This window comes from Oryzias melastigma, linkage group LG8 (assembly GCF_002922805.2).
Source record: "Oryzias melastigma strain HK-1 linkage group LG8, ASM292280v2, whole genome shotgun sequence".
In the NCBI taxonomy this organism is placed as follows: domain Eukaryota; kingdom Metazoa; phylum Chordata; class Actinopteri; order Beloniformes; family Adrianichthyidae; genus Oryzias; species Oryzias melastigma.
Genome location: NC_050519.1, coordinates 9143531 through 9153147, shown reverse-complemented (window position 1 = coordinate 9153147; position 9617 = coordinate 9143531). Strand labels below are relative to the sequence as shown.

The window sequence follows — 9617 nt, the reverse complement described above, 5'->3', positions numbered from 1 at the left end:
AGTATCAGCTGCAATATTTTCACACAACCATGAGCTCTGCGCTTGTTCAATATATGGAGTAACTTCTGCCCTCTAACTTCACAAAAACCAATTAAACTGTCCGTATGTTGATCTACGATCTGGTCTCTTAGTGTGTAAATAAACCCTCCGAGTCACTCTAAGTACCATCTCAAAGCAGCCTTTTTCCACATCTTTTCTCAAACAGTTGGGTGCACTCTACATTTTTTCTGGTTTGCTCTTTTTTCTGTTTTGTTTTGACAAAAATTAAGTCCTGGAAATGGGAAAATCCATTTTATAGCTGACTTAATAATGCTGGCTCAATATAAGTGCCTTTTTCTACACAGCTGTGTTTGGATTTTTTTAGTAAATGGTATTTGCAGTAAGTAAAAGGAAAAAAAACAGCTTATAGGAAATTGAAAATATATATAAACAAACACGAAAGTTGCATGATGAAAACATTTCAAGACAGTCTGAGACTAGAAATCTTTCAGAAGTCAACAGCTAACACAAAAAGACATTCATGTAATTATAATAAGTGGATATAGTAACAAAAAATAATTTGAGATTTTCTTTCAATATCAAGGTTAAGATGTGGACTGATAAACTATTGTTTACTAAAGTCTGATGAATGCAATCACATGTGTGATACCTGAAATGGAGAGAACTAAAACCCACAGAGGACAGATATTAGCTCTACAGCTCTATTTCTTTTTTCCTCCAGTAATCTTGCATCAACTTTGGGATAAAAGGGGAAAATTGCTCCATCTTTGACAAATGGGTGACGCTTTGTTAAGATTTTCCACAAAATCACCCCCCCTTCTTCATCAATACCATTTATTCTGCTGTCATCAAGACAAAAAATAAAAGAGAAGATTGCTTTTAGCAAACAGGAGAACAGGTCTATGGTGTATATCTAGAGCATGCCCATTTAACACAATCGCAGGATTAGTGCTCTCTGTTGGCTGCATGGTTCTTGGAACAAACCACAATCCACCCTGAACACCAACCGACAAGAACTCTGTCAAAAAAAGAAAAAAATTCAAAGGTTTTACCACAGAAACCTTTTGTTTTCCCCCTTTTTTCCACATGCATTGCCACTCCCTGATCTGATCACCTCATTCTTTCTCTCTTGGGCTTTTCCTGCTGTGGAAATAGATAGATGTAATTTTCATGTCGCAGAGGGCAGTGGCAGGTGTAGAGAGAGCTGGCACACAAGTGAAGCAAACAGGAGCAAAAAAAAAGGGGAATAAAACACCAATGAAAAGCATTGGTTTGGAAATTTGGGTTCAAAACAGAGTATTTTTGCCTTTTTCAATTCTTAAGATAAGGATTCATTGTCATATTTAAAACTACGGATCACTAAATAACTCAAATTAGTTAGATTATACAACATGGTTTAATTAAATATCAATCTTGTTTCCAATTTTCATTCCAAAAACGGTTTTATCGAGAGGTCTCTGCTCACACGCAAGATGGCGCCAGAATCAATCTGTGGCCGGAAGCTGAAACCGTAACTTTATGTGGTTGCGTAGGCGGACATTCCTAAACTTTAAGAAACCTTTTCAAAATGATATTTCAACATTTTTTCCGATCTATTACCTTTTACGCTTTTGAATGTGAATAAACTGCGACTGTTTTTTTTTCTCCATGAATCTGCTAATCATACAGCTTTACCAGATGTTAAAGGCCATTTTTTCTCTGTGACAGTCTGTCACGGAGAAAAGAATTGGCAAAAAGGGTCGATAAAAGAGACAAAATGGGAAAAAAGGGTCGAAACCTTAAAACTATATATTTTTTGCAGCCGGCTCTGGCAGGGGGAGGGACTTCAGGCTATTAATTTTCGGGCGCCATATTTTTTCTCTGTAGCCAGATTCTCTTGGATTTATTTGGTGGTAAAAAAAAAAAAAAAAAAAAACTTGCATTACTTGTAAATTAAGTTAGACAGCTGATGAAATTTTTTGATTTCGCATTAAAACTTGAAGAAAACATATTTTAAAAAAAATGCAAACTGAGGCTTTTAAGGACAAATGCAGAGTTAATTTGTTCATTTAGTATTTTTGTAAAGCAATACCCTTCTGGTAACATGTTTTTGTAATCGGTTTGAAGTTTTATAAGATTGTAAAGTTATTTGTACTAGGAAAAACCATCCTCTTTAGATAAAAATTGACACATAGACAAAGCTTGGATATTTTCAAAACTAATCTGGGATTACATAATCAGAAACATAAATGCTGCTGATCAGAATGCCAAGACATTATTCAATAACCTGGAAACATTTATCATTTTCATTGAGATCAAGCCAAGAATAATCTTCCTCTAAACCCCAGAGAATTTCCGTTTTGACATGTTCTTGTCAGACGTTTGACAGCGATGAGAAGAGTTTGAATACAAATCAGCAAATTCAGATTATTAATGTGAACATGGAAAACATCTATCTCTCTATCTATCTATCTATCTATCTATCTATCTATCTATCTATCTATCTATCTATCTATCTATCTATCTATCTATCTATCTGGATGAATAGAAATACATTAAGTGTAATGTCTGTCTCTTCTTCCCCATTTATGCCCCCCCCACCCATCTCTCTTTCCATCTCTCACCCAAACGTGCACGCGCATCCGCGCACAGCGCTCGGTTGCATCAAAGGCTGGTACTTGTGTGCCTGTGCACACAGACGTGCTGCTCCTAGCGCCCGCACCCTGCAAGCACAGCTGTCACCCTCCAACCTCTGCGCCTCTCCTGCGCTCCTCCCGCTCAGTCGCAGTTATCCGTGCAGGACAGAGGGGGCGGCTGCCTGTTCGCCGACTACAGCATCCGAAGGAGTTTTTCCACCCGCTGAGAGCCCGTGTTTTGTACACAAGACGAGCGGCTGGACGCTTTTTTTTTGGAAGCCGCTGTGGAGGGCTGCCTTGAATCCCGGTGATGAGGTTGGTGGCGCACAGCCGACACAGCGTTAAAGGAACTCCTCTGTGTCTGAAGAATCCGCCCCAATAAAGGGACACGAGCGAGGGAAGAGCAGCTGGACCTGGTGTCGGCTGGGGCGCGACCATTCCTCCAAGAATGCATCTCTTCAGTGCCATGTTCCTGCTCGTCATGTTAGCTGGCATGCCCAGCGAGGTAGGGGCGCGCATGTGACCAGAGTGAAAGTTACAGCCACTCATCGTTTTGCCTGAAATTCTTTATATGAAAGAAGTCAGTGCTAAGAACCTGCTGCAGCATCCAATAAAGACATTGTTGTCTTAAAGGCATCTCCATTCAGCATGTAGCCGTAAGTGGATAAACATTGATGCGTAAAAGAAAGTTCAAGGTGCAAAATGATCAGAACCACAGAGCGAAAAGTAAATGTTTGAACTTGGTTAATGAAAAACTGTCATTTTTGCTCACCAGATTGTATTAATAGTATATCCCCTATAGGGAAAATATGTTTCTGGATGCGTTTGGTCACCTCATTTTGGATGAAATTATTTCAAATGACCAAACCGAATCATGAATATGCTTTGACTGAATGCAGCAGGAGAGAGGAATCATCAGAATAGTATTTCAGGGAACAGTAACGCGGAGTATTTGAAGCCCAGAGTACCAGACTGGTGCCACTAAATGCGTGAGTCTTCCCGATGTGTGATGTGTCTGCACGTGTGGCGTGCTCCTGTGCACGACAGTCCAGAAAAGCCCCAAAATGACGAGCTTTGAAGTGACAGTCGCAAATTGAAGCGAAGGACGGTAAATAATTTGACCCAGAAAAGCTTTCAGCGAAGGCAGGAGCGTTTTTTTGGAACTCGCAGGAGTTTGGCTGTTCTGCGTGCGCGCGGTGTTGAGCATAACTAATGTCCGATTAGAAAGCGTGAGCCCCTTCACCCTTCCATCCATCCTTCCCTCCAAAACGCCTGGTATTTGCAGGAACTGCCCGTTTCGCACCTTCAGCTCCACGCGGCGGGACGCGCAGCACCTTGGACAGCGGCGCGCGCGGACAACAGCTGTTGGAGTGAATTCTCTGCACCGCTCCTCACTATTTGGCAAAAGCCACTCAGGCTGGGGCCCTTTAAATCACAACAGCAATAAAATCCTTAAGGCTTATAAACCAATGTAACGGCGTTGTATTTATGCTGATTGATCTCACATTAAAGTAATATTAGAGATGAAAAACAGACAGAGTGGTCCCCCGTGTGTTCACTTATCAGGTTTTCTATGGCCATAATATTTATTATCCTTTTTATTTATTGATGTGTGCAGATGGTTTTCCTGGAATTAAATCTAATTTTTACACAAAAATGCCACACAATATGGAACTTTATTAAATCTCTATATATGATTTGGCTGCTCTCTCAACAAATTCATCAAGTCAATAAGCCCAATTATTGTCTAAAAATGCAATATATGAGTGAAGAAGAATTGACCTTTAATATCGAGCTGTTTTTATTCTAGGAACTAATCTTGAAAGTTTGTTTTCATGTCGTTGACCCCACTGTACAATCAATTTAGTTTATTTTTTAGAAATAAATGGAAAAGTTTACCATAGTTCAGTCCCGAAGTTTGACCCATTAAGCAAAATAGAGAGCTAACTTCTCTACAACTCTGTGTTAAATGTAGAAAATAGTTCAGACCGTACATTTATACATCTGGACCTATGCTGCAGTGAATTCCTACAGTAATTGGCCTTGGGGGGCAGTTTGTTTTAAGTGTTCATATGAAATATTCAACGGGTCTGAAAGAAAATACGATGCCACCCATCTTCCACCCCAAGACTCAGCAAAAACATAAAGAATTGATGATTTCTTCAGTAACACTCTCTATGATCAGCTGCAAGATCCACATTTTTTTTCCACCAGTCGCCGTTTTTGCACTGAACCCCGTGAATTATTTAGAGCTCTTTAATGAGACAGATGCACTCCTCTTTTTTGCTACGTTGAATCCGTTAAGTAACCACAAAGCCCAGGGGTTCTCGTGCCACAGATACAGATGGGTTCCTGGCTGACCCCAGAACAGATGTGTTGCTTTGGCGTGTTCGCTGAGCCATCCATGACAGGACACTCTGACACAAGTGAATATGCACGTGTGCATGCTAATGCAGGAAATCATTCAATGTCTGTTAACTAAAGAAATTAAACTATTTGGTACTGTTGTTTGGATATATTAAGTTATAAATAGCAAAGTATCAATGGCAAAATATTAGATGTATTCAATTAAGATTCACAAATATCTAATTGTAATGGAACAAGATTCAAATAAAGTATCAATTCATGTTTTACATTTATATTCAAAGTCAGTTTAGTTTCGGGAAAAAAAAATGTCTGAAAAAAGCTTAACTTTCATTGAAACAATATAAAGTTTTTCATAAAAAATAAACCAAAGATTGTTTTTGGCTTCAAACAAATTCAAGGGATTCCCCATTAAGAAATTTGTTTTATAAATTTGATTAATCAGTACTAATTTTTTGACAAAAAAAAAAAAAAAATCCAGTGCAAATATACATGCTGAATCTAAGTAGATAATGTGTTTATCCTCGTTCTTTCTTCTGCTTTCGCTTTTTTGCTTGTATGATTGAGGTTTGACACTAACAAAGAAAATTCCCTTTGCAGATTGTAATTCTATAAGATCTACCTCTATATGCTGCTAACTGAAATGACCTTTTAAATAAACTCATACTTGCCAACAACTCCACTAAACAAATGAAGAGCAATGTTTCCCAGTAGATTTATGTTGAAGTAGACAATATTAAAGCTCTTTTAGATTATAGAAATATATCAAACTAGAAATAGGAGCAAAAATAATCCCACAAAAATTAGAGGAAATTCTGAATTTATTTGTTGTCTGGATATATATTATATTTACATACTAAATTAAATGTGATTTCATGGATATTTTTTGTTCCTCTGCGATCAGACTGAAAACCAGGCTGCTGCTTTAAGATACTGTTGTTCAAGGAGTCATTGTCTTTCAGTTGTCAGGTAAAAAGATGTTTCATGTTCCTAAAAGATTCATGCTCTGGTGTTGAAGCTAAAAAAAGGTGTTGTTGTGCTCCAGTGGAGCCCGAGAGTGCAGGGAAATGCTTGTGTTGTTTTAGGGAGATATGACCTCAAAGACTCAAAAGTACAGTTAAGAGTGACGGAAGAGAACAGTTGCTTTTGTCTTCCTCTGATTTAACAAGTGCCACGGGGAGAGAAAACCTAATTGTCTGTTATCCTAAAGGAGGCAGACAGAATGCGGCGTTTGCAAGTGACTGAACTCTTCCAGCAATTTCCCAGAATTTTTTTCTCACCAGGAATCATGATAAACAATCAGGCAGAAAAGATTACCATTTAGAGCCGTGTTAAGCGCTGTTTCCTGTGAATGTGTGAGATAATTGCAGCAGAAACGCAGCCAGCTGAGGTCGATTTATAGCTGATCAGCAAGTGCATCAAATCAGGTTGTTCTTTAAAACATCGTGTGGCACATTTACAGTCACATTTACACAAATTTAAATATGCAGACTTTCTCTGTTACTATGATAACCTTTAATGGATGTTTTTAAATCTTTGACTGTGCTATTAACTAAATGGAAATGCATTAGATTTGACGTAATCAGGCAAAGTTATGCAACACTGTCGTCTGATATTCATTTCATATGCAATAATCTGTAGATGTAAGAAGGCCATAACTCCTCGCAATAAACAGTTGGCTTGGTTGAAATCCAGCTGAGACAGCTTTGAATAGTCCAGTGCCCTGGCCGTGACCCTTTGGCCAAAAATCTCCTTTTCTCATGCCAGCTCAATTAGAGCGAAGCAGGATGATAAATAAAAAGTCCTTGAGTAGGATAAAACTACTCATAAGGGCTTTGTGTTTGCCAAAAATCATATACAATGTAATGCAACAAATCACAGCAGGTTGAAAAACTTTGAGCCTCTGGTTGTGATGAGTATTTTTTTCCTGTTGTATACAATATTCAGGAAGGACACTTTGCAACACGATGATCTCAGTGGATGTTTCCCCGGAGGAAAGACACAGGGTGGCAGATCGGACAGATTGTGTTCCGCCAAGCAGCAGCCTAACCTCTACCCAGAGAATTAGACAAATGAAAAACTGCACGAGCACGGTTGTAAATCTGTCAGTACGAGCCAAAGACACAACTATTAAAATCACCTTGCCATGCTGCACACGTCCAGGAGTTGTATGAATTATCTGCATTGCATGGCCACAAAAGCCAATGTAACGAGAAGGTCAAGCTGCAGGAGACACACATTTGTAGAACAATAGCATTCCACGCTCTGTATGCCGTTCACGCGTGTTTGCTTTTCATGCTACAATCACTACAATTTTGAATTTGTCTCCATAATAGGGAATCTGTGTGAATATATTTTGTTTCCCTGTTACATAAAATAACAGACAAATGCATGTAGCCTAATTTTTGTTACCTCTCAATCAGAAGCAATCATGTCTGTCTCTACAGTATGTGGGTGAGTAAGTGAGCAGGCAGGGTTTGATTAGACACAAAACCGGCATCCACCTTCATGCACTCCCCATCAATATACAAAGGTGCCGCTTCACAATCAGCCACAGATAATGAGCTTGCATTATGTGTGATTCACTGCTACTTGCAGAGATGAAATAGTATGTGCTTGTGTCATGACTGATTAGGTTAGAGCTTGCAAAAGTGCACGATAATGATACTGCATTGTGTGTCTGAGCTACTGTTGTGAGATTTGTTTTATCAAAGAGATGCTGCTTAAGAAAAGGGCTGAAGAACAGAGAGCTCTCGAGCCTGGGAGCTGTCCGCCGTTCGTTCCCGTGTCTTTAATGTCTGATGTGCTTTCATGTAGCCTCCTGCTTCATCATCTGAGGCTTTTCCGTATTAGTGCGTGTGTTTGCGGGGACACAAATTTGTGTACACATTGACACAACATCTAGGAGCTAAAAGGTTGGTTTGGGGGTTGAGATTTGGTTTTGATATAAAGTTGTGGAAAATTGTTACAACCGGTATCTGTTTAACTGGTTAACAGAGGTAATGTGAGGTATAGAAGCCTGTCAGGTATGCAGTCTCATTGAAATCTTAAGCCTCATTTCCTCTGGTCCCGTCCGGTCCAGATTGGGTGGTATGGTATAGTCCAGGAAATTCTGCTGAGTGTTTCCACTCAGCTAAGCCTCACGTCCACAGAACGGTTTGTTTTCATGGCGCTTGCGTGGTGTAGACCGCTAGCGTATCATTGTAGTGCAACGACTAGAAAAGCAGCATCATTGGAGGTCATCCAGCAGCTCGTCTTTATATTGAATTATTTTATACATTGTGTATATTAGAAATTTAATGTTGTTTGAAAGAAGATTGTGCGTGGTCTACGATGAATGAAAAAAATTCTTTAAAAAAACTAGCTTAAATCAGGGGTTCCCAAACTACGGCTGACGGGGCAGATCTGACACAACTCCACATTTTGCTCGGCCCCCCACACACTTTCAGAAACTCGTGTTTTTTTTTTTTTTTGTTCTTTGAGATTGTTTGCTAACATTGCTAGCAAAATAGTGTTTTGCCAGCAGTGTTTTCTGTTAGCAAAACAGAAAAAGCTGTTAGCATCAGTCGCAGACAGAACTGCTAACAGAAAACGCTGTTAGCACTAATTGCAGTTGGAACTGCTATCAGAAAACTTCTATTAGCCTCCAAATTAACCTTGGACCCGCATCAGTGAAGAAAAAAGTTATGTGACACTCACAAGAAAAAGTTTGGGGACCCCTGGCTTAAATGAGCACTACATTGGTGCTTTTCAATGTCGTCATTATTTTCTGGCAATCAATGGGTGGCCATAGCAGCTCCGCCCCAACCGTTACGTTTCACTTTTCAATGGACCCAAGAGGTTTGGTTCAGTACTGTTGAATGCACAGATGTTAAACTCCAGGCCAGTGTCCTGCTGGTTCTCCAGAAATCCTGCCTTATTTGCTGCATTATTACCTGGATCAGGTGTGTTTAGCCAATAAGGAGCTTCAACAGCAGGCTGGTTGGAAAACATGGCCTATAGTTTGACACTCCTGGTTTAATGGGTCCATTTTATAATGGAAATGCTCAAAATGCCAGACCGATTAGTGGAAACTAGGCTCTAATGCCCATAAAAAAGATGGTCTTAATTTTCCTTATTTTTCTATGTGCAACGAAAGGCAACACCATTTTTAGCTTCCTAGAAACATAAACAAATGACTCACTAGATAACAGTCTCACCAAACAGCTCTGACGAATGTTGCTTCGTTTCATAATTGTTGAACTCCAAACATACAATGTTGATTTGACATTTAGTTGCAAAGTGAAGGCAAAGCCAATGAAGGAGTGCTAACAAGCACAGTTCTTTAAAAAAGAAAAAAAAATCACTTTGAAGTCGGTCTAAAAGTGATTTAATTCCTGCAGACATTTATTTTTAAAATACTCAACTTTAAATCACATGCAAACATGTTTACAGTTTGGTAGTAAAAAGATTCTTGTTTTTGCAGAAAACTACTTTCATGACAGCAGTTGAAAGTTATAAATCTGCAGCCGTTTAGGTGTAGGATTGCACAGACAGATGGAGCTTAGCTGTCAAACTCTTTGTAAGGTGGAACGTCACTATTTTTGCCACCACTCTAAAGAATTTTCTTCTTTTCTGATGCTATCTTGCAGAGTTTTT

General features: G+C 39.2%; 1 protein-coding gene and 1 long non-coding RNA gene across 2 annotated transcripts in view; one reads left to right on the top strand and one right to left on the bottom strand.

The window, feature by feature from the left end:
* Nucleotides 1–433: 433 nt before the first annotated feature.
* LOC112146148 overlaps nucleotides 434–9617 on the bottom strand; it is an 18046-nt gene continuing 8862 nt past the window's right edge. The window contains exon 3 of the long non-coding RNA XR_002919218.2: nucleotides 434–1018. This is a non-coding gene — a long non-coding RNA (uncharacterized LOC112146148). The remainder of the gene's footprint in view (nucleotides 1019–9617) is intronic.
* olfm2a (olfactomedin 2a) overlaps nucleotides 2588–9617 on the top strand; it is a 43956-nt gene continuing 36926 nt past the window's right edge. Inside the window, exon 1 of the mRNA XM_024271829.2 lies at nucleotides 2588–3120. Within this exon, the coding sequence (XP_024127597.1) occupies nucleotides 3064–3120 (57 nt within the window). The 5' untranslated portion in view covers nucleotides 2588–3063. The remainder of the gene's footprint in view (nucleotides 3121–9617) is intronic.